The 24,517-nt window shown below is 44.9% G+C and overlaps 1 protein-coding gene across 1 annotated transcript in view; it reads right to left on the reverse strand.

The window, feature by feature from the left end:
• LOC126089645 (uncharacterized) overlaps positions 1-24,517 on the reverse strand; it is a 445,470-nt gene that overhangs the window by 235,535 nt on the left and 185,418 nt on the right. Inside the window, exon 2 of the mRNA XM_049906926.1 lies at positions 614-797. Coding sequence (XP_049762883.1) covers positions 614-797 — 184 coding nt within the window. The remainder of the gene's footprint in view (positions 1-613; positions 798-24,517) is intronic.

The raw sequence follows: 24,517 nt of genomic DNA on the forward strand, positions 1-24,517 counted from the left end.
AGACAACCTCTTGAATCCATGGCCCCTACATGTCAGCGAGGGACCGTTCAAGCTGGTGGAGGCTCTGCAATCATGTGGGATGTGTGCAGTTGGAGTGATATGGAACTCTTGATACGTCTAGATACGACTCTCACACGTACATAAACATCCTGTATGGTTATGTGCAACCTTTCATGTCCATTGTACATTCCGACGGATTTGGGCATTACCAGCAGGACAATGACACACCCGACACATCCAAAATTGAAACAGAGTGGCTCCAGAAACACCCTACTGAGTTTAAACACTTCCACTGGACATCATACTCCCCAGACCTGAACATTATTGAGCACATCTGGGATGCCTTGCAACGTGCTGTTTAGAAGAGATCTCCACCCTCTCGCACTCTTACGGATTTATACACAGCCCTGCAGGATTCCTGGTGTCAGTTCCCTCCAGCACTACCTCAGACATTAGTCAAGTCCATGGAACGTCGTGTCGCGGTACTTATGCGTGCTCGCGGGAACCGTGCGCAATATTAGTCAGGTCCACCAGTTTCTTCGGCTCTTGAGTGTAGCTGATGTAGTAGGCCTGTAGAGCTACAGTGGCAAAGTGAACGGTGTGGGGTACTCACAGGGCAGGCAGCGCGACTCGTTGTAGCGGGCATAGTAGGCCTGGCAGGCGCAGGCGCCGGCCATACAGCGGCTGTAGGGCACTGCGCAGTCGCGGTCCGCATCGCAGCTGGCACCCAGCATGCGCCACCTGCTGGGGGCGGCCGGCCGGCGCTGCGGGGATGGCACCGCGCACGACGGCCCCGTCTGCGAAACAAGCCAAGCAAACATTCAACAGTTCTGTCTGCACCGCGCACGATGGCCTCGTCTGCAAAACAAGCCAAGCAAACACTCAGCAGTTCGGTCTGCACCGCGCATGATGGCCCCGTCTGCGAAACAAGCCAAGCAAACATTCAACAGTTCTGTCTGCACCGCGCACGACGGCCCCGTCTGCGAAACAAGCCAAGCAAACATTCAACAGTTCTGTCTGCACTGCGCACGATGGCCCCGTCTGTGAAACAAGCCAAGCAAACACTCAGCAGTTCTGTCTGCACCGCGCACGATGGACCCGTCTGCGAAACAAGCCATGCAAACACTCAGCAGTTCTGTCTGCACCGTGCACGACGGCCCTGTCTGCGAAACAAGCCAAGCAAACACTCAGCAGTTCTGTCTGCACTGCGCACGACGGCCCCGTCTGTGAAACAAGCCAAGCAAACACTCAGCAGTTCTGTCTGCACTGCGCACGACGGCCCCATCTGCGAAACAAGCCAAGCAAACACTCAGCAGTTTTGTCTGAACCATGCACGACGGCCCCGTCTGCGAAACAAACCAAGCAAACACTCAGCAGTTCTGTCTGCACCGCGCACGATGGCCCTGTCTGCGAAACAAGCCAAGCAAACACTCAGCAGTTCTGTCTGCACCGCGCACGATGGCCACGTCTGTGAAACAAGCCAAGCAAACACTCAGCAGTTCTGTCTGCACCACGCACGATGGTCCCGTCTGCGAAACAAGCCAAGCAAACACTCAGCAGTTTTGTCTGCCACTAATGTAACAGCCCTAGTCACTTCCGCTGGCTCATCCTCGAAACTATTGTGAACGCCAGAGCCGGTGTCCGACATTTTGTGGAAGTGGTATTTGCCAGCCTGGAGATGATAGTCACACTTTTATTATTCTGCTAAAGTCGTTTCTCTTCCGAACCTAATAGTTTTGCTTAACGGCAAGTGAGTTTCCCGTCAAGGCAGACGTTTTCCAGCACGTGTTGAAAATCAACATCTGAAAAATCTGAGATGGTAGCAACACTTTGCAGAAGAAGGCTGTTACAGTGGGAAGGAAGTGACCAGTGAAAGTGCTCGTGTTCTGATGCTGAGGGCAAATGCTGAAGGGTAAGCATCTTTAAAACAATTTCAAGGGGTAGTTTTGGTCCCACAAAATTAAGGAGTCGCTTGGCAGCGACTATCACGGATGTATGCAGCAAGCAACAAGTAATCCTGAGTTAATAACGAGCATCAAAACCAATACAGGGAATAGTGAACACAGGGTTGTCGTAGCGAGATTGAATATTCTAATCCCCAAATCCTCGAAAAATAAGCGAATAAAATTCAAAAAAGCAGATAAAAATTCACTTGACGCCTTCCTGAGAGACAATTTCCACTCATTCCAAATTAATAATATAAGTGTAGACCAGATGTGGCTTAGATTCAAAGAAATAGTATCGGCAGCAATTGAGAGATTTATACCAAATAAATTAACAAAATATTTATACCAAATAAATTAACAAACGACGGAGTTGATCCTCCTTGGTACACAAAACGGGTTAGAACACTGTTGCAGAAACAACGAAAAAACGTGCCAAATTTAAACAGACGCAAAATCCTCAAGATTGGCGGTCCTTTACAGAAGTTCTAAATTTAGCGCGGATTTCAATGCGAGATGCCTATAACAGTTTCCACAACGAAACTTCGTCTCGAAACCTGGCAGAAAATCCAAGGAGATTCTGGTCGCATGTGAAGTATAGTAGCGGCAAGAAACAATCAATGCCTTGTCTGCGCGATAGCAATGGAGATACTATCGAAGACAGTGCTGCCAAAGCAGAGTTACTAAACACAGTCTTCCGAAATGCCTTCACAAAAGAAGACGAAGTAAATATTCCAGAATTCGAATAGATAACAGCTGCCAACATGAGTAACGTAGAAGTAAATATCCTCGGAGTAGTGAAGCAACTCAAATCACTTAATGAAAGCAAGTCTTCTGGTCCAGGCTGTATACCAATTAGGTTCCTCTCGGAGCATGCTGATGCATTTGCTCTACACTTAACAATCATATACAACCGTTCGCTCGACGAAAGATCCGTACCCAAAGACTGGAAAGTTGCACAGGTCACACCAATATTCAAGAAAGGTGGTAGGAGTAATCCACTTAACTACAGGCCCATATCGTTAACGTCGATGTGCAGCAGGATTTTAGAACATATGTTGTGTTCGAACATTATGAATAATCTCGAAGGAAACGGTCTATTGACACACACTCAACATGGGTTTTGAAAACATCGTTCCTGTAAAACACAATTATCCCTTTATTCACATGAAGTGCTGAGTGCTATTGACAAGGGATTTCAGATGGATTCCGTATTTCTGGATTTCCGGAAGGCTTTTGACACTGTACCACACAAGCGGCTCGTAGTGAAATTGCGTGCTTATGGAAAATTGTCTCAGATATGTGACTGGATTTGTGATTTCTTGTCAGAGAGGTCACAGTTCGTGGTAACTGACGGAAAGTCATCGAGTAAAACATAAGTGATTTCTGGCGTTCCCCAAGACAGTGTTATAGGCCCTCTGCTGTTCCTTACCTATATAAACGATTTGGGAGACAATCTGAGCAGCCGTCTTCGGTTGTTTGCAAATGACGCTGTCGTTTATAGACTAATAAAGTCATCAGAAGATTAAAACAAACTGCAAAACAATTTAGAAAAAATATTTGAATGGTGCGAAAAATGGCAGTTGACCCTAAATAACGAAAAGTGTGAGGTCATCCACATGAGTGCTGAAAGGAACTCGTTAAATTTCGGTTACACGATAAATCAGTCTAATCTAAAAGCCGTAAATTCAACTAAATACCTAGGTATTACAATTACGAACGAATTGGAAGGAACACATAGAAAATGTTGTGGGTAAGGCTAACCAAAGACTGCGTTTTATTGGCAGGACACCTAGAAAATATAACAGACTTACTAAGGAGACTGCCTACATTACACTTGTCCGTCCTCGTTTAGAATACTGCTGCGCCGTGTGGGATCCTTACCAGATAGGACTGACGAAGTACATCGAAAAAGTTCAAAGAAAGGCAGCACGTTTTGTATTTTGTATTATCGCGAAATATGGGAGAGAGTGTCACAGAAATGATACAGGATTTGGGCTGGAAATCATTAAAAGAAAGGCGTTTCTCATTGCGACGGAATCTTCTCACTAAATTCCAATCACCAACTTTCTCCTCCGAATGCGAAAATATTTTGTTGACACCGACCTACATAGGGAGGAACGATCACCACGATAAAATAAGGGAAATCAGAGCTCGTACAGAAAGATATAGGAGGTGTTCATTCTTTCCACGCGCTAAACTAGATTGGAATAATAGAGAATTGTTAAGGTGGTTCAATGAACCCACTGCCAGGCACTTAAATGTGATTTGCAGAGTATCCATGTAGATGTAGATGTAGTTTAAAAGTGTTTAATATTTCTAAAATCGGTAGTTAGTAATCATTCATGATATACAAAGTTTCTAAGGAAAGTCTGTAAGGATTCGCAAGTATGTTATGCTTTTCCAACCCAATTTCTTTGGTGAATCTGTGGTTTAGTGAATTTACAAGTAGTTGCTTGGATCAGGTTCTATACCAAATACTGGAGCATTTAGCTAGCTGGAGGTGGAGTTTAATGAAAGATATGGACTTGGCGACGTCTAACTGAAGTCAATAATTCACATTTGTTTTTGTGGAAATTTGAAGGGCGATGTACTGTAAACTGTAACCCCATTTTTCTGTGAAGTTTATCGACGGAAGTTGCTACAATCCAGCTGCAAGTGGTGTATGAACTGTTAGCAGTGTACGTTTCCTAGTGTTGTGGCCTCGGGATCTTGGTGCGGTAGCGTTCTCGCTTCCCGCGCCCGGGTTCCCGGGCTCGATTCCCGGCTGGGTCTGGGATTTTCTCTGCCTCGTGATGGCTGGGTGTTGTGTGCTGTCCTTAGGTTAGTTAGGTTTAAGTAGTTCTAAGTTCTAGGGGACTGATGACCTCAGATGTTAAGTGCCACAGTGCTCAGAGCCATTTGAACCATTTTTGAACCTCGGGATCTTGCTAAATGCAACAGTGCGTTTGTTATGAACTGTGGAACAGTGGCAAGGTTAACATGGTCACCTGTGTGAAAGCGAGGTTTTAGACACTTATTTAGACTGGTTTCAATACCGTACCAGTGTAGAGAATTAATCCAGATCTGACAACCAAGGTTTCGTAGCAGATGTGCAGAGCAATACATGGCATAATTATATTACGATTGAGAGGACTTGACAGTTTGTCACTTGTCGCTACAGTGTCGTCACATCGGCTGCCTCTCGGTTGAAGACAATGCCCAAACACGGCGGGGTCACTTCCCAAGTGCTTTCCATATAACGAGCAGCAATATTGGAAGCGGCTACCGTCAGGTAAAGCGGGAACGCGAGATTCTGTGCCCACAGCTGATTTTAAGTGACCAACGACCGAACTGCAGCAGACGACGCGTTTTGTAGCCCTCAACTTACTCTCTTGTCCTACCCTTATGACAACCTCTTGATGTGCAATGCGTCCAAGAATACGGTGGTCAGCAACCAGTGGCAGAACTGTTAATCGCCGACCGAAGTGGCCGTGCGGTTAAAGGCGCTTCAGTCTGGAACCGCAAGACCGCTACGGTCGCAGTTTCTAATCCTGCCTCGGGCATGGTTGTTTGTGATGTCCTTAGGTTAGTTAGGTTTAACTAGTTCTAAGTTCTAGGGGACTAATGACCTCAGCAGTTGAGTCCCATAGTGCTCAGAACCATTTGAACCATTTTTGAACTGTTAATCACCCTCGCTTTATTCCCCGTGATTAAAGCTGACTCCTACAACCAAACTCAAGACAGGAAAATTCCAGTTTCAGCATTAAAAGCGAAACGTAACTTTTCGCTTTCATCGGTTACCTGCAGTTATCCTCACTCCGGCTGCACGAGCTGACACGAGGCCAACTGCTGAGCAGTCCTGGTTGGCAATCGGTTACAGGTTATAAGCGACACAAGCAGATTCCAAACGATAAAAACGATAGGAAGAAAAAAAGTAAGAAAAAATAAGAGCAAATAAAAAGTCAATACTATGATGAAAATGACTCGATAAAAGCTTAAAAATAAAAAAAAACTACATTTAAGGAAATTAATTGAAAATAATAGTAATCAGTCATTTCATAAAGATTTAAAAATAAAAAATATGTCACATGATGGGCTTCGAACCCACTATCATCTGTAAATCACGATTAAACATTAACCACTGCGCTATAGCACCACTTCGCTCAATAGTGTTTTATTTATGCCTCCATAGGGCCAGCTGCAACAACGATTTTCTGTCTTCAAAACGGCTTCATGCAACGTCGTACGGAGCTGTAGGCCGATCTCTGTGATAATAATAATTGAACATGCGACATCCGACGCTGAATCGAGTCTTGTGCGAAAAGATCCAGTAGTGTTTGGCCACTGCTGTATTTGAAACATGGATTACCGTCCTTTTGTGTGTGTGCTGTTTTGGTGTGGTTGTTGTGGTCTTCAGTCTTGAGACTGGTTTGATTCAGCCCTCCATGCTACTCTATCCTGTGCAAGCTTCTTCATCTCCCAGTACTTATTGCAACCTACATCCTTCTGAATCTGCTTAGTGTATTCATCTATTGGTCTCCCTTTACTATTTTTACCTTCCACGCTTCCCTCCAATACTAAATTGGTGATCCCTTAATGCCTCAGAACATGTCCTACCAACCTATCCCTTCTTCTAGTCAAGTTGTGCCACAAATTTCTCTTATCCCCAGTTCTATTCAGTGCCTCCTCATTAGTTATGTGATCTATCCATCTAATCTTCAGCATTCTTCTGTAGCACCACACTTCTGGTATGGTTATCATGTGCGATAAAATGCGAAGTACAAGAGATAGACCCAGGATTCGGGATCCAAACACGTCAAGAAAGGAACGCAGACAAGGAACTGGGAACTATCTGACCATTTGTTGTGGCCACTAACCAACGGCGAACAGTGTGCGCGTAATGTTGAGCACTCTGATTGGTGGAAGACAGTTCTAATGCGTGAAGTACAAGGTGTACAACTTTGCTTCCGCCGTTTTTTCCCCAACATTTGAGGCTTTAACGAAACAAATTGGTTACACATGCAAACAAATTGATTACACATGCAAACAAATTGGTTACACATGTGTCATTCAAAGTATTTTCCATCACTAGCCACCACTTTCTCCCATCTTTTGGGCAGTGTACGAATCCAACGTCGAAAAAGTTGTTCATCTTTTGAAGCGATCCACGAATCGATCCAGTTTGGGACTTCTTCAAGAGATCGGAAGTGTTGGTCTGCCAGGCCACGCGCCATTGATCTAAACAGGTGATAGAGGAAGCAATATCTGGAGAAAACGAAGGGTGGGATAGGACTTCCCATTTTAACGTTTACAAGTATGTTTTGATCTCTTTTTGCAACGTGGGGTCGAGCGTTGTCGCACTGCAAAATCACTTTATCGTGCCTGTCGCTGTATTGCGGCCATTTGTCTTTTAATGCTCTGCTCAGACGCATTAAGTGCGTTCGATAACAAGCTCTTGATCAACAACGAACTTCAACGGATGTCTTACGACGTCCGCCCCGAGCAGAAGCAACGAACAAAAGCGAACCAAATGAGATTAAAAAAAAAAGCGGTTCTAGGCACTTGAATCCGGAACCGCGCGACCGCTGCGGTCGCAGGCTCGAATCCTACCTGGGTCATGGATGTGTGTGCTGTCCTTAGGTTAATTAGGTAAAAGTAGTTTAAGTTCTAGGGGACTGATGACCTCAGATGTTAAGTCCCATAGTGCTCAGAGTCATTTGAACCATTTTGGTCCCACCAAATGCAGAGCATGATCTTGGAGCCGTGAATATTCAGTTTGGCCGTCGATGTGGAAGTATGGCCGGGATATCCCCATGATTTTTTGCATTTAGCGTTATCGTACTGAACCCATTTTTCTTTCCCGGTCACAATGCGATGCAGAAATCCCTTCCGTTTTTGCCTCTGAAGCAACTGTTCACAAACACACAAACGCCGTTCAACGTCTCTTGGTTTTATCTCACACGGGACCCAAGATCCTTCTTTCTGAATCATGCCCATAGCCTTGAGACGTTTCGAAATGGCTTGCTGTGTCACTCCCATTAATCTTGCCAGTTCTTCTTGAGTTTGACGCTAGTCTTCACTCAGTAATGTCTCCAATTCTGCATCTTCGAAAACATTCTCTCTTCCACCTCTATGCCTGTTTACGACGTTAAAATCACCGATCTTGAAGCGTTGAAACCACTCACGACACGTTCTTTCACTAAAGCGTCCTTACCAAACGTACTTGAGAGCTTTCGATGAGACTCAGCCGCTGTTTCTTCATATTGAAACAAAACAGTAACACCTCCCGCAAATAACGAGATTTAGGCTCGTAAACTGATATTTTCAGTCAAGAACAACTTTATGATGCAGACACAAATCGACTAATTTTGAATGAGGTTATGTTGACCGAGGTCCATTCTAACTGCCTGACGTCTGCAATCTGTTTCTTTCGACCGCTACTTACCGTTGTCGCCACCTATCGGTAAACGGCGGAAGTGCGCCACACAGCAATAAGAGTGCATGGTTTCTAGCCGCAGCCGCGAGTGGTACTCGCGCGAAGCTACAGCGCTTGCTAGTGAGAGACGAAAGGAAAGTTTCAGTTGGAGATACGTTTTCGTCTTCACAAGGCTCAAACGTTGTTAATTTTGTAGTATTTTTCAACGATTTGGTGTCAGCTGCTTCCAGAATAGTACCAGGGACTTGTCGACTCACTTCCACGGCGTCTCATTGCAGTCCACTGGGCCAGAGGAGGCCCCAAGCGATATTAGGTGTCTATCCCATGACATTTGCTAAGTCATTTTGATTTACCGCAGGGCGTCCTATGGTACTACATGCCAGGAAGACTTCTTAAACTATGGACATGACTACAATAAAGTTATTCTGTACACATATCACTTAGGACTGACAGATCTCACTGAAAATACTGCTTCGACGTTACTAGCAACCACACCATTTACATAAATGTGTACAGAAGTATGTAAATAGAATAACTCCATGACAAAGACTGTTGTGAGGGCTGCAAAGAAGATGCTTAGTGACAGAAATGTACAACTACTGACTACATGCTATCGACATAGCGATATGAGAAAACAGAAGAAGAAGATAATCGAAGATCTTGACATGTTGAGCGTTAACGAGAATAATAAGAGGTGCTCGGCATAATAGACGAGGAAAGGAATGTGTCAAAGACACGAAAAGGGCAGCAAGACAGGACGGAATAATATCGTATCGGGGCAAAAATTGTGGAGATCTGAATATATCCAATTAAAAATTGAGAAAATGTGTTGTAAGTGCTATTCTACTATGAAAAGGTTGGCTCAGTTGAAGAAATCGCGGTGGACAGCGTTAAACCATTAAGAAAGCACAAGAAAAAAATAGAGGAAGGCTGGCGAAGAACGCTTCCTTTTTTTTCATGTCTAATGAACGTCATGTTTTTGTTCAGCCATATATATCTATTTTTACTTTAGTTTTCACAATTTTTCCATTGTTTGATCTGACGCATACTATGTATTTACTGAGTAACTGATAGGCTAGTAGAACTAAAAGATACCTTACATCGCAGACACCAAGGGCGCATAGCATCGTGGGTAGTAGAACCTCGTTGGGAAATTCGACCAGGTGTGTGTGTGTGTGTGTGTGTGTGTGTGTGTGTGTGTGTGTCTGTGTGTGTGTGTGTGTGTGTGTGTGTGGACATTTGTGTTTCGTGGCTGTAAAGCGAGGAGACTCCCTGGAACATTATCTTTCGTAAGAGCGTCCGTGGTCCGTCCCACGCGTTATGCAAATTAGAGTCCAGTTGCTGGACAGAGTGAGTGAGAGAGAGAGAGAGAGAGAGAGAGAGAGAGAGACAGAGACACAAACGCATCGCAGCAGACCGCAGCGCACAGCATCCTAGGTAGCGCCGTTACAAAGCAGGAACCTCTCTCTACGAGGAGCAGCACCTCAACTATTGTTTACTCAGCTACACAACTACTTTACATGATAGGCGTTACTCGCAGATACACTACTGGCCATTAATATTGCTACATCACGAAGATGACGTGCTACAGACGTGAAATTTAACCGACAGGAAGAAGATGCTGTGATATGCAAATGATTAGCTTTTCAGAGCATTCACACATCGTTGGCGCCGGTGGCGACACCTATAACGTGCTGACATTAGGAAAATTTCCAACCGATTTCTCATACACAAACAGCAGTTGACCGGCGTTGCCTGGTGAACCGTTGTTGTGATGCCTCGTGTAACGTGGAGAAATGCGTACCATCACGTTTCCGACTTTGATAAAGGTCGGATTGTAGCCTATCGCGATTGCGGTTTATCGTATCGCGACATTGCTGCGCCGGCCGTGGTGACCGAGCGGTTCTAGGCGCTACAGTCTGGAACTGCGCAACCGCTACGGTCGTAGCTTCGAATCCTGCCTCTGGCATGGGTGTGTGTGATGTCCTTAGGTTAGTTAGGTTTAAGTAGTTCTAAGTTCTAGGGGACTGATGACCTCAGAAGTTCCGTAGTGCTCAAAGCCATTTGAACCATTTGACATTGCTGCTCGCGTTTGTCGAGATCCAATGACTGTTAGCAGAATATGGAATCGGTGGGTTCTGGAGGGTAATACGGAACGCCGTGCTGGATCCCAATGGCCTCGTATCACTAGCAGTCGAGATGACAGGCATCTTATTCGCATGGCTGTAACGGATCGTGCAGCCACGTCTAGATCCCTGAGTCAACAGATGGGAACGTTTGCAAGACAACAACCATCTGCATGAACACCTCGACGACGTTTGCAGCAGCATGGACTATCAGCCCGGAGACCATGGCTGCGGTTACCCTTGACGCTGCATCACAGACAGGAACGCCTGTGATGGTGTACTCAACGACGAACCTGGGTGCACGAATGACGAAACGTCATTTTTTCGGATGAATCCAGGTTCTGTTTACAGCATCATGATGGTCGTATCCGTGTTCGACGTCATCGCGGTGAGCGCACATTAGAAGCTTGTATTCGTCATTGCCATTCTGGCGTATCACCCGGCGTGGTGGTATGGGGTGCCATTGGTTACACCTCTCGGTCACCTCTTGTTCACACTGAAGGCACTTTGAACAGTGGACGTTACATTTCAGATGTGTTACAACCCATGGCTCTACCCTTCATTCGATCCCTGCGAAACCCTACATTTCAGCCTTTCTGGATACAGAAATTGTTCGACTTCTGTCCTAGCCGGCACATTCTCCACATCTCTCACCAATTGAAAACGTCTGGTCAATGTTGGCCGAGCAACTGGCTCGTCACAAGACGCCAGTCACTACTCTTGATGAATTGTGGTATCCTGTTGAAGCTGCATGGGCAGCTGTAGTTGTACACGCCATCCAAGCTCTGTTTGACTCAATGCCCAGGCCTATCAAGGCCGTTATTACGGCCAGAGGTGTTTGTTCTGGGTACTGATTTCTCAGGATCTATGCACGCAAATTGCGTGAAAATGTAATCACATGTCAGTTCTAGTATAATATATTTGTCCAATGAATACCCGTTTATCATCTGCATTTCTTCTTGGTGTAGCAATTTTAATGGTCAGCGGTGTATATCGCCAACGGGGTCCGGCGAGTGTTACAAGATGCAATACGTCACTGAGATTCTTTCCCGCCCATCTGAAACTTACTACGCTTGCTAGAATCCGCTGTCTATGAAATATTCACACATATACGTAAAAGGACATTTGCTACCGTTCATTAGGCTTAAATGCAAGTTGTCTAGAAGACGTTCTAATGCTGACTGTTTTGGCATCACCTGTGCCAGTTGTAGCGTTAGTTCATGTATGTTTATTTCTGTCAAGAATACTGCATTCGAAGCACAGTCCCGACGCGAAGACATCGAACAGTGTGCCTTGGTCTAATCTAAATCCGTGCTGGTTCCGTCGCAATAACACGCAAAATTGTATACCTCTAAAATACAACAAATTAACATTTTTCACTCACACTGGACTTTAAATTCAATCACAGTAATCTTAAATAACAAATTACGTTTCTTCTTCATAAAATATGATTATTCTACTCATCAGGGGAAACGCGCCACAATGTGTGGTGCAAAGAAATGCCGTATAACACAAGTCTCTGCTGCCGTTAACTCCAGATGAAATTCAACGTGCAATATTGATGCCCAGAATCACTTTGTAACGTGCAGCAATGCTCAAAGTCAACATATTGAGCACTTAGTACAAGAGCCGTACAATAAACTTACGAACCGTATCCGAATCACGTGCTGGCTTAGATCTGTAATAATAGTCTAGACGAGTACTTGATTTGTGACGGTACGCATCGGTACACAGTACCAGTACGGCTGACGAAAAAAAAATCGGAACCGCAGATTTTTTAGATGTTGCAGATAGAACATAATTTTTTACCGGTAGAAATATGGTAGTCACTCTTTTAAAGTGTTCAGAAAAGACTTAAAATAACGCTTTAAGAAGTCTAAATTCCAACCCCCTGACCCGAAAGATCAAGGGGAGAAGAATCATTTTTTTTTTTTACAAATGAAGCAGTGGTGCAGACGTTTATGAAATCACTTCTACTGACGGCGAGACGGTGATTTGCGGCAGTGTTATCTGTATACTATTTGACAAGTGGCATACATGTTATATCGTCTAAGTTCCCTTAGAAGCTTCTTTCAAAAGCCACAGAAAAAATGTACAGAGTTCCATTAGGAAAAATACCAAGTCGGTTTCGTAATTCGGAAATTATGAACGATAAAAATTACTTGCGAACGTCACGAAATACACCTTATTGTGCGCTACAATTTGGCGAAAACCGTACCTCGACATATTTATTCATTCTGGATAGATTTGCGGTTGTCTAGCTGCCTCACACTCTATGTAGGTTGGCAACACTCACAACCTACACGAAAGACAAATGATCAAACATGAACACTGTACCGTTGTGCTGAGCGCGGAAGACGTCACTGTATTGCTGTTTTGTGAGGTGAAGTATAAATTTCGCCATTGCAGCGCAAGAAAAAGTACCTTCAAAAAAGGCATAAAATTGCCAAATGTTAATGTACAAGGAAGTTTCTTTCAACCTTAACCTCCATTAAGAAAGAAAGAATCAGTAGTGGTTTGCAGAATATGTGAAAGAGAGACAAAAAACCGTACGTAAATTACACACCAACATTATGAAGAAATACTGTTTTTTAACCTATAACAAACAAAATGTGCAAATAAATGCACTAATATATGACCAGAGAAGATGCTTTCTAAATGAAAGCGAGACGCTTCTGATGTAAAATTCTCTTTAATTAACTGCAGTAAGATTATGACGGAGAAACCAATAATGACTGATATTTTTATTTAAATTGCATTAAAAATGTCTTAACTTTGCAAAAATTCATCCTATCAAAGTACCGCAGTTCAAGCACCAATCAGCACCAGCTCCGCTTTTCGATGCACTTATAATTCATTTCAGTTCTTTCCTATAATTTGTTCGCGATGAATTTAATTTCTTTGTTGTTGTTGTGGTCTTCAGTCCTGAGACTGGTTTGATGCAGCTCTCCATGCCACTCTATCCTGTGCAAGCTGCTTCATCTCCCAGTACCTACTGCAACCTACATCCTTCTGACTCTGCTTAGTGTATTCATCTCTTGGTCTCCCTCTACGATTTTTACCCTCCACGCTGCCCTCCAATGCTAAATTGGTGATCCCTTGATGCCTCAGAACATGTCCTACCAACCGAACCCCTTCTTCTGGTCAAGTTGTGCCACAAACTTCTCTTCTCCCCAACCCTATTCAATACTTCCTCATTAGTTATGTGATCTACCCATCTAATCTTCAGCATTCCTCTGTAGCACCACATTTCGAAAGCTTCTATTCTCTTCTTGTCCAAACTATTTATCGTCCATGTTTCACTTCCATACATGGCTACACTCCATACAAATACTTTCAGAAACGACTTCCTGACACTTAAATCTATACTCGATGTTAACAAATTTCTCAGAAACGCTTTCCTTGCCATTGCCAGTCTACATTTTAAATCCTCTCTACTTCGACCATCATCAGTTATTTTGCTCCCAAAATAGCAAAACTCCTTTACTACTTTAAGTGTCTCATTTCCTAATCTAATTCCCTCAGCATCCCCCGACTTAATTCGACTACATTCTATTATCCTCGTTTTGCTTTTGTTGATGATCATCTTATATCCTCCTTTCCAGACACTGTCCATTCCATTCAACTGCTCTTCCAAGTCCTTTGCTGTCTCTGACAGAATTACAATATCATCGGCGAACCTCAAAGTTTTTATTTCTTCTCCGTGGATTTTAATACCTACTCCGAATTTTTCTTTTGTTTCCTTTACTGCTTGCTCAATATACAGATTGAATAACTTCTGGGAGAGGCTGCAACCCTGTCTTACTCCCTTCCCAACCACTGATCCCCTTTCATGTCCCTCGACTCTTATAACTGCCATCTGGTTTCTGTACAAATTGTAAATAGCCTTTCGCTCCCTGTATTTTACCCCTGCCACCTTTAGAATTTGAAAGAGAGTATTCCAGTCAACATTGTCAAAAGCTTTCTCTAAGTCTACAAATGCTAGAAACGTACATTTGCCTTTCGTTAATCTTTCTTCTAAGGTAAGTCGTATGGTCAGTATTGCCTCACGTGTTCCAGTATTTCTACGGAATCCAAACAGATCTTCCCCGAGGTCGGCTTCTACTAGTTTTTCCATTCGTCTGTAAAGAATTCGTGTTAGTATCTTGCAGCTGTGGCTTATTAAACTGATTGTTCGATAATTTTCACATCTGTCAACACCTGCTTTCTTTGGGATTGGAATTATTATATTCTTCTTGAAGTCTGAGGGTATTTCGCCTGTTTCATACATCTTGCTCACCAGATGGTAGAGTTTAATCAGGACTGGCTCTCCCAAGGCCGTAAGTAGTTCCAATGGAATGTTGTCTACTCCGGGGGCCTTGTTTCGACTCAGGTCTTTCAGTGCTCTGTCAAACTCTTCAAGTAGTATCGTATCTTCCATTTCATCTTCATCTACATCCTCTTCCATTTCCATAATATTGTCCTCAAGTACATCGCCCTTGTATAGACCCTCTATATACTCCTTCCACCTTTCTGCTTTCCCTTCTTTGCTTAGAACTGGGTTTCCATCTGAGCTCTTGATGTTCATACAAGTGGTTCTTCTATCTCCAAAGGCCTCTTTAATTTTCCTGTAGGCAGTATCTATCTTACCCCTAGTGAGATAAGCATCTACATCCTTACATTTGTCCTCTAGCCATGCCTGCTTAGCCATTTTGCACTTTCTGTCGATCTCATTCTTGAGACGTTTGTATTCTTTTTTGCCTACTTGATTTACTGCATTTTTATATTTTCTCCTTTCATCAATTAAATTCAATATTTCTTCTGTTATCCAAGGATTTCTACTAGCCCTCATCTTTTTACCTACTTGATCCTCTGCTGCCTTCACTACTTCAACCTTCAAAGCTACCCATTCTTCTTCTACTGTATTTCTTTCCCGCATTCCTGTCAATTGTTCCCTTATGCTCTCCCTGAAACTCTGTACAGCCTCTGGTTCTTTCAGTTTATCCAGGTCCCATCTCCTTAAATTCCCACCTTTTTGCAGTTTCTTCAGCTTTAATCTACAGGTCATAACCAATAGATTGTGGTCAGAGTCCACATCTGCCCCTGGAAATGTCTTACAGTTTAAACCTTGTTCCTAAATCTCTGTCTTACCATTATATAATCTATCTGATACCTTTTAGTATCTCCAGGGTTCTTCCATGTATACAACCTTCTTTCATGATTCTTGAACCAAGTGTTAGCTATGATTAAGTTGTGCTCTGTGCAAAATTCTATCAGGCGGCTTCCTCTTTCATTTCTTAGTCCCAATCCATATTCACCTACTACGTTTCCTTCTCTCCCTTTTCCTACACTCGAATTCCAGTCACCCAAGACTATTAAATTTTCGTCACCCTTTACTATCTGAATAATTTCTTTTACTTCATCATACATTTCTTCAGTTTCTTCGTCATCTGCAGAGCTAGTTGGCATATAAACTTGTACTGCTGTAGTAGGTGTGGGCTTCGTATCTATCTTGGCCACAGTAATGCGTTCACTATGCTGTTTGTAGTAGCTTACCCGCATTCCTATTTTCCTATTCATTATTAAACCTACTCCTGCATTACCCCTATTTGATTTTGTGTTTATAACCCTGTAGGCACCTGACCAACGCCAATATGGCGATGACGAATACACACTTCCAATGTGCGTTCACCGCGATGTCGCCAAACACGGATGCAACCATCATGATGCTGTAAACAGAAGCTGGATTCATCCGAAAAAATGACATTTTTCCCATTCGTGCACCCAGGTTCGTCACTGAGTACACCATCGCTGGCGCCCCTGCCTGTGATGCAGCGTAAAGGGTAACCGCAGCCATGGTCTCCGAGCTGATAGTCCATGCTGCTGCAAACGTCGTCGAACTGTTCGTGCAGATGGTTGTTGTCTTGCAAACGTCCCCATCTGTGGGCTCAGGGATCGTGAGGTGGCTGCACGATCCTTTACAGCCATGCGGATAAGATACCTGCCATCTAGACTGCTAGTGATACGAGGCCGTTGAGATCCAGCATGGCGTCCCGTATTACCCTCCTGAACCCACCGATTGCATATTCTGCTAACAGTCATTGGATCTCGACCAACGCGAGCAGCAGTGTTGCAATACGATAAACCGCAATCGCGATAGGCTACAATCCGACCTTTATCAAAGTCGGAAACGTGACGGTACGCATTTCTCCTCCTTACACGAGGCATCACAACAACGTTTCACCAGGCAACGCCGGTCAACTGCTGTTGGTGTATGAGAAATCGGTTGGGAACTTTCGTCATGTCAGCACGTTGTAGGTGTCGCCACCGGCGCTAGACTTGTGAGAATGCTCTGAAAAGCTGATCATTTGCGCATCACAACATCTTCTTCCTGTTGGTTAAATTTCGCGTCTGTAACACGTCATCTTCGTGGTGTGGGAATTTTAATGGCCAGTAGTGTACTTAACGCTGCTGCCGCCATGGTCTAATCCGCTGTCCACTGCGTGTGGATTACAGGTGACGCTGTGCACTGCGTAACTGCTGTGTCACACCAATCCCATCGAAAGGGCGATGTAGAGAAAAGAAAGACGTGGACCATATGTCAGCTACATGCAGGGATCGAGAACTGGAGAAAAAATAAGCAGAAAAACACGACCGTGATGAAACTAGAGAAGTTCAGTCGTCGAGTAGTGCATTGGATCATTTGATAACCTTGCAGTTGAAACACTGTGTTTGTAGTGAAGTGTCCTGTAGCTACGGAATGAAGGTAGATGTCGGCTGCCCTTGCTCCCACAGTCGGGCTGCCTAGGAGGTCAGCGCTACAGAGACATGTGGTCCCATTAGAGCTTACAGTACCGTCCCCCATAAAAGAACGGAACAGAGCAGCCCGGTGTGACCCTGGGCAGTTTCCCCGCTGACCCCTGCCACACGAGCCAGAACCCTGCAGCGTACCCTGCCGCGTGCGAACAGCAGAGGCGCCCAGAGCCGCGCTAATGACCGCCGACGCGAGGCAACGGCCGCGGCGTCGCGCGCTTTCCACAAGTGCAAGGTCCCGCCTCTCCGCTCCTCAGACACACCGCGTGCGAACTCCCAGAGCGCCGCCAGGGATGTTCCGTCTCGCGATAAGGATCCCTCTCGCCTCAACATTCTTTGCAATGTGACTTCCTGGTATCCAAAGCGAGAGCCAGTCAGCTCCGACGTCTCAGCTCAAGATGCGGGCAATGAAAGACATCCTACGAAACATAAAAAATGTTAGGCCGTATCCAAAAGGCTTACGACGATAAACACTATATGCTAGCCGAGGTATACCAAATAGCGCCTATGCAAGGTCGGACCCGAACTGCACCAACATTTTGGAAGTTGTTCAGGAATATTTACATCACCTCACAAAAAAAAAAAAAAAAAAAAAAAAAAAAATGAAGCATCCAGAAGAAAAGGAAGAAGAAATGAAATGAAACTTCACTGGTTGGGAGGGTATGTGAGTTTTTGATTACAAAATTTATTCACATTTACAAAGAACTTGGCAGTACCACCCAATTTATCAGTTTGATGTTGAACCGCTTCTGGTCGGGATGCGTGCACGTATTCGTTTGGGAACGATGTCATAAAGTCGTTATATCCTCTCCTGAGGAAAGCTGACCCACAATTGTTGTAAATCGCCCTTGATATTCCGGATACTGGTACTGGGACTGAGTTGACATATGAGCTGGGAGTCGGGGACAGATCTGGCCATCTTGTTGGTCACTGAAGTTCCTCAGCATTATACAGACAATTCATAGAGATATGTGCGTTGTGTGGACTAACGTTGGTCTGTCGAAAAATGACACCACGATATTATCGCTTGTTAGATAAGACATGAGGACGCAGGATGTCCGTGACCTACCGTTGTGTCGTCAGGGTTACGCAATCACTACTAGCCGTGACGTGAAGTCATACCGTATGATAGCTGCCCACCTTCAGATCTATTACAAAAACTTATTTGTTATTACATTTGGTGCCAGTTATCAATGGTTTGTAATTTAAATTTAGAAAGCATCAAAATTCTTAAGAAATTGTAATACGAATTTGTACAACATACCATTTGTTATAGTTACAGAATCACACAAAAGTTGGTTCAAATGGCTCTGAGCACTATGGGACTTAACATCTCAGGTCATCAGTCCCCTAGAACGTTCCTTGAAAATTTATTTGGGATCTCAAATTTTCCTTTGTCTTTCCTTTCCACACCTTTTATAAAAATATTAATAAGTGCTTTATACTGAGCATTACTTCGACTTATTTCCAGTCTGAGTAACGTAGAAACTGAACATAAAACACTATTTTCATAAGGAGTCGACCGCTCGAGCCACTGTTTACCACAACGCCAACCGTTGCGTGGTAACTATGCTAACATAAATGTTTCATGCCTCGTCCGCGTAAAAAATTCTGTTTTTTTTTTTTAAACGCTTGACCGTCTGGAAGTCCCAATCCCGCATCTTTCGTTAATGGTCAAGCCCTGTATGTACCATAAATGTGAACGAAATCGGTGAAGACGAGTAGGAGTGCTCCACTTGTGAGACACATCGGAGGAATTAGGAAGGACAGTGCTAATACATTTTTTCACAAATATTTGGGTACGCGGAAGAGATCACATAAAGTAACTGGCGAGGAGAAGGTAGTATAGATGGAAACTGCCGGAGATTTCATTGAGACGTGTGGATGCTGTCTATCTTTAGTGTAACCACCAGCACACGGATGTGACTCAGAATAGCAAACATCATGGTCAAGGTGTGTAGTTGGCATCTCGACATTCATGGAGGTGTGCTGTCAATGCTCCGACAGGTATCAAAATAAACCTTCGCAGACAAAACCCACCTCCGTAACCGAGGTCGTTGACGCATGCTTGTACGACGGCGCTCGAGTCGGAGTTAGCCTGTTCGGATCTTCGCGGTGGAAGCCATTTTCAGCAACAATATATGGCAGACAAGGGGAGGAAATGTCATGGCGAACGGATCCTGACATCAGACGTGGCGTTAATGTTCTGCACCAAATTCCAAACCTCTTAACAGGGATTCACAGACTGTCGAGATGCGATACTATTGATGGTAATGAGTGCTACTATTCGAGAGGAGGACGCTATGTAAAGAAACCAGGTTTCGTCCTCTCGCTTCTTATCATCATACAACACAATCATGACACCACACTGTACGCATATCCTTTAGAGCCGACTACGCTCAACCGATACACTTTGCGCGCAGCTCTCAAATGCCGTGTCGTAGGGGGTCATGATTCAGTTGGGCGGCGGCCTAACCCTTCGCGTCTCCCAGCCTACAGCGGCGCAATACCACTCTTTCTTTATTTCCAGTAACTTTACAGGGTGTTCAAAAATTTCCGTTCCGAACTTCTAGGACGTGTAGAGGGGAGTGAGTAGATAATATTTTGAATTGGAACCCATGTCCGGAAACGTACCGTTTACGTGCTACAACCAGAAAAATGGTTCAAATGGCTCTCAGCAATATGGGACTGAATTTATGAGGTCATCAGTCCCCTAGAAGTTAGAACTACTTAAACCTAACTAACCTAAGGACATCACACACATCCATACCCGAGGCAGGATTCGAACCTGCGACCATAGCGGTCGCGCGGTTCCAGACTGTAGCGCCTAGAACCGCTCGGCCACCACGGCCGGCTGCTACGACCAACTGAAAATACATTGGTGATGGTGGTAGGGTCTTATGGGACCAAACTGCTGAGGTCATCGGTTCCTAAGCTTACACACTACTTTATCTAACTTAAACTTACGCTAAGGACGACACACACATCCATGCCCGAGGGAGGACTCGAACCTGCGACGGAGGGCGCCGCGCGGATCGTGACAAGACGCCTTAGACTACGCGGCTACCCAGCGCGGCGCAAAATACATTGGTAACGCGACCTCTTTTACAAGTAATCGATTAAGCGTGACCTACTACATCACTTGTTTTACAGTTCCACTCATTAATAGCCTAATAACTTGCTCGTGTACTCGTTGACGGATTATCTTCAATATGATGCAGTATGGCCTCTTCCAATTCGGATGTGCGGCGTCTCCTTGGAGCACCATAGCCACGCCTGCTGACGGTGAAGGTACCCTTTCTCGAAGCCGTTGGGTAATTGTGGCGAAAAGGATATGAGATGGAATCGGACGTTGTGGAGAACGATCTTGATAAAGGCAAAGAGCAGCTGTTCCATTACCGCGAGCTTCACCAATCAAAAGGATCATGTCGGTGTATTCTGTAAACGCGTACTCGACTATGTTGCTTTAACACTCACAGACAAGTGAATGATGCTCAAACCAGGTCAGAGAAGTAGCACAGATGTCAACTGACATCAGCATATCTGACGTAACCTCCCATCACCATTGCTACTCTATTGCTTACCTGCCTACAAATATGTTTCCAAATGGCTGTAGCAAGGAAACGGTACCTTACCGGACATGGGCTTCTATTCAAAATATTATGTACTCACTTTTCTCTACAATTCCTAGGCGCTTCAGTCTGGAACCGCGCGACTGCTACGGTCGCAGGTTCGAATCCTGCCTTGGGCATGGATGTGTGTGATGTCCTTAGATTGGTTAGGTTTAAGTAGTTCTAAGTTCTAGGGGAATGATGACCTCAGATGTTAAGTCCCATAGTGCTCAGAGCCATTTGAACCATTTTTACAGTTCCTATAAATCTGTAACAGGAATTTCCGGACACACTCTATAAACGTCACCAAAAGTGTGGTACAGCCAATGGAAATTAACTTCAAAGGGAATGAAGGTAATTTTGTTTTCCATATTTCCTCTGTTTTAGGAAACAGTTTGCCAACACTTTTCACACATTTTATTTCCATTTCAGAAAGAAAACATAAACGAACATTGAAAGAAATTGACTGGAAGCTTACCCAAACAGACGCGCATACTTTAGTTCCAGTCCCCTAACGCTTGGCATATTCCGAGCACATTGATTTTCAGTCAGCGATGCGTATCGCCGTTGTATAGAGGCCACCGACAGAATGAGAGATCAGGGGTGACTCCCGTGTGTCTTTCCCCCACCCCCTCCACCCCCCTCCGCCCCCACCACGCGGAAGCGGCGGCGACATCCGGCGGAGCGTGCCCCGTGCATCGCCAAGCGACCTCTGGCCGACGCGACGTGGGAAGTTCTCCCAGGGCGCCATTGTGGCTGGCTCATGAGCAGACAGGTACACGCAGGGCAACTTGCCAGCCGGTGCAGCGGCACCATGAGAAAAACGCCTGGTAGGTGCAGGTTCCGGAACTCCTTCTCGCTAAGCGGCTAATCAGCGCAATAGTTCGTGCAGCATAAAAGGGCGACAGTCGTCACGACATTGCGATTGTACGGAGGTTCGAGTCACTGGGATGAGGACGGTAGGATAGCACGCCTGCAGGAGATGGAGAGTTGGGTCAGTTCGGGAGGCGTTCTCGGATACCCGGAGTGGTTAAGGCGACAGCTCGTGTACGGCGGGAAATCCAGTCTGGCACAAATTTTCATATGTCCCTTAAATATTGTGCAGATAAGATCCGCAACTGCGAATACATGTTAGCTACTTCGTACAGTTGTAGATCGTAGCAGCGTCTTTTCCTTTAGATGTGCACGGATGTCTGAAGGACATTGGACGGTACACCAAAAATCACAGAAATTGCAAAATAGTACTACATGCCTAGACAGACCCCATCAGTAATAAGTCTATCCCTCTGTCCGTGTTTCGGAATCAGAACGTGAGCACACGGTGAAATACGGGGGTTTGGGTGGGTCGGGGAGCGCACTTGGATAGCCGAAGTGGCGGTCATGTTAGGACTGAACTACCAATGGCCACCACATTGACACTAGAAGACATGCATCGATAATTCTGTAGCGCGCAGTACCAACGCGGGACCTCATGTCGTAATGAGACGACCTCTTTTGTCTTTCTTCCTATTTGATAGGCGACGAGGACCGGCTTTCATTTGCCTTACTCTCGGTATCATGAGGCATGCCAAAGCACAAGCTTTTTCAACACATTGGTGATGGTACATAAACACATACACGCACACACACACACACACACACACACACACACACACAAAATGGGAATTCCAACTTTGCGTGTCCCGGTCCGGCACAAATTTTCATATGTTGCTCTCAAATCGTATAGCCGTCGTACAATCGTATTCGCAAATTGCGAATGCATTTCAGAATCTATTTCTTTTGCTCCGTTCGTGGCAAGCTCGCTCTTTACCCGCTACTGCTTGCCCGACTTGTATCAACTGCTCTCTTCGTGCTCCTTCCACATTCTCGGTAGTGAAGTAGCATATCTAATTTATCTTGGTTTCTGAAAGGTGTCTATTTTCTCCTAACTAACCAGCACTCGACACACGTGAACAATACAGCTAGAATGAAAGCTACATTTCCTCCGTGTCAGTTTTACGCCGGTATCGTAGCTATCCAATACACTGTTTCGTCCGTATCTGACGTAACAAATTTCGATATTTGAGTGAAAATTACGAACTTCCAGATAAGACAGCGAACGGTTTCATGCTCAAAAGAGAAAAATCCCAAGTTTTAAATTCTCAAATTCATCAGAAACTATACTACTGGCCATTAAAATTGCTACACCAAGAAGAAATGCAGATGACAAACGGGTATTCACTGTAAAAATACATTATACTAGAACTGAGATGTGATTACATTTTCACTCAATTTGGGTGCATAGATCCTGAGAAATCAGTACCCAGAACAACCACCTTTGGCCATAATAACGGCCTTGCTACGCCTGGGCATTGAGTCAATCGGAGCTTGGATGGCGTGTACAGGTACAGCTGCCCATGCAGCTTCAACACGGTACCACAGTTCATCAAGAATAGTGACTGGCGTATTGTGACGAGTCAGTTGCTCGACCACCGTTGACCAGACGTTTTCAATTAGTGAGAGATCTGGAGAATGTGCTGCCCAGGGCAGCAGTCGAACATATTCTGTACCCAGAAAGGCCCTACAGGACCTGCAACATGCGGTCGTGCATTATCCTGCTGAAATGTAGGGTTTCGCAGGGATCGAATGAAGGGTAGAGCCACGGGTCGTAACACATCTGAAATGTAACGTCCACTGTTCAAAGAGCCGTCAATGCGAACAAGAGGTGACCGAGACGTGTAACCAATGGCACCCCATACCATCACGCCGGGTGATACGCCAGTACGACGATGACGAATACACGTTAAAATGTGCGTACACCAGGATGTCACCAAACACGGATGCGACCATCATGATGCTGTAAACAGAACCTGGATTTATCCGAAAAAAGGCGTTTCGCCATTCGTGCACCCAGGTTCGTCGTTGAGTACACCATCGCAGGCACTCCTGTCTGTGATGCAGCGTCAAGGGTAATCGCAGCCATGGTCTCCGTGCTGATAGTCCATGCTGCTGCAAACGTCGTCGAACTGTTCGTGCAGATTGTTGTTGTCTTGCAAACGTCCCCATCTGTTGTCTCAGGGATCGAGACGTGGCTGCACGATCCGTTACAGCCATGCGGATAAGATGCCTGTCATCTCTCGACTGCTAGTGATACGAGGCCGTTGGGATCCAGCACGGCGTCCCGTATTACTCTCCTGAACCCACCGATTACATATTCTTCTAACAGACATTGGATCTCGACCAACGCGAGCAGCAATGTCGCGATACGATAAACCTCAATCGCGATAGGCTACAATCCGACCTTTATCAAAGTCGGAAATGTGATGGTACGCATTTCTCCTACTTACACGAGGCATCACAACAACGTTTCACCAGGCAACGCCGGTCAACTGCTGTTTGTGTATGAGAAATCGGTTGGAAACTTTCGTCATGTTACCAAGTTGTAGGTGTCGCCACGGGCGCTAACCTTGTATGAATGCTCTGAAAAGCTAATCATTTGCATATCACAGCATCTTCTTCCTGTCGGTTAAATTTCGCGTCTGTAGCACGTCATCCTCGTGGTGTAGCAAATTTAACCGGATTTTGAAGATTGAAATGCCATTGAAAACTTCTCTTTTAGAAGTACGATACTAGCAGTAGAAATTACTA

Source organism: Schistocerca cancellata, chromosome 1, assembly GCF_023864275.1.
Source record: "Schistocerca cancellata isolate TAMUIC-IGC-003103 chromosome 1, iqSchCanc2.1, whole genome shotgun sequence".
NCBI lineage: Eukaryota > Metazoa > Arthropoda > Insecta > Orthoptera > Acrididae > Schistocerca > Schistocerca cancellata.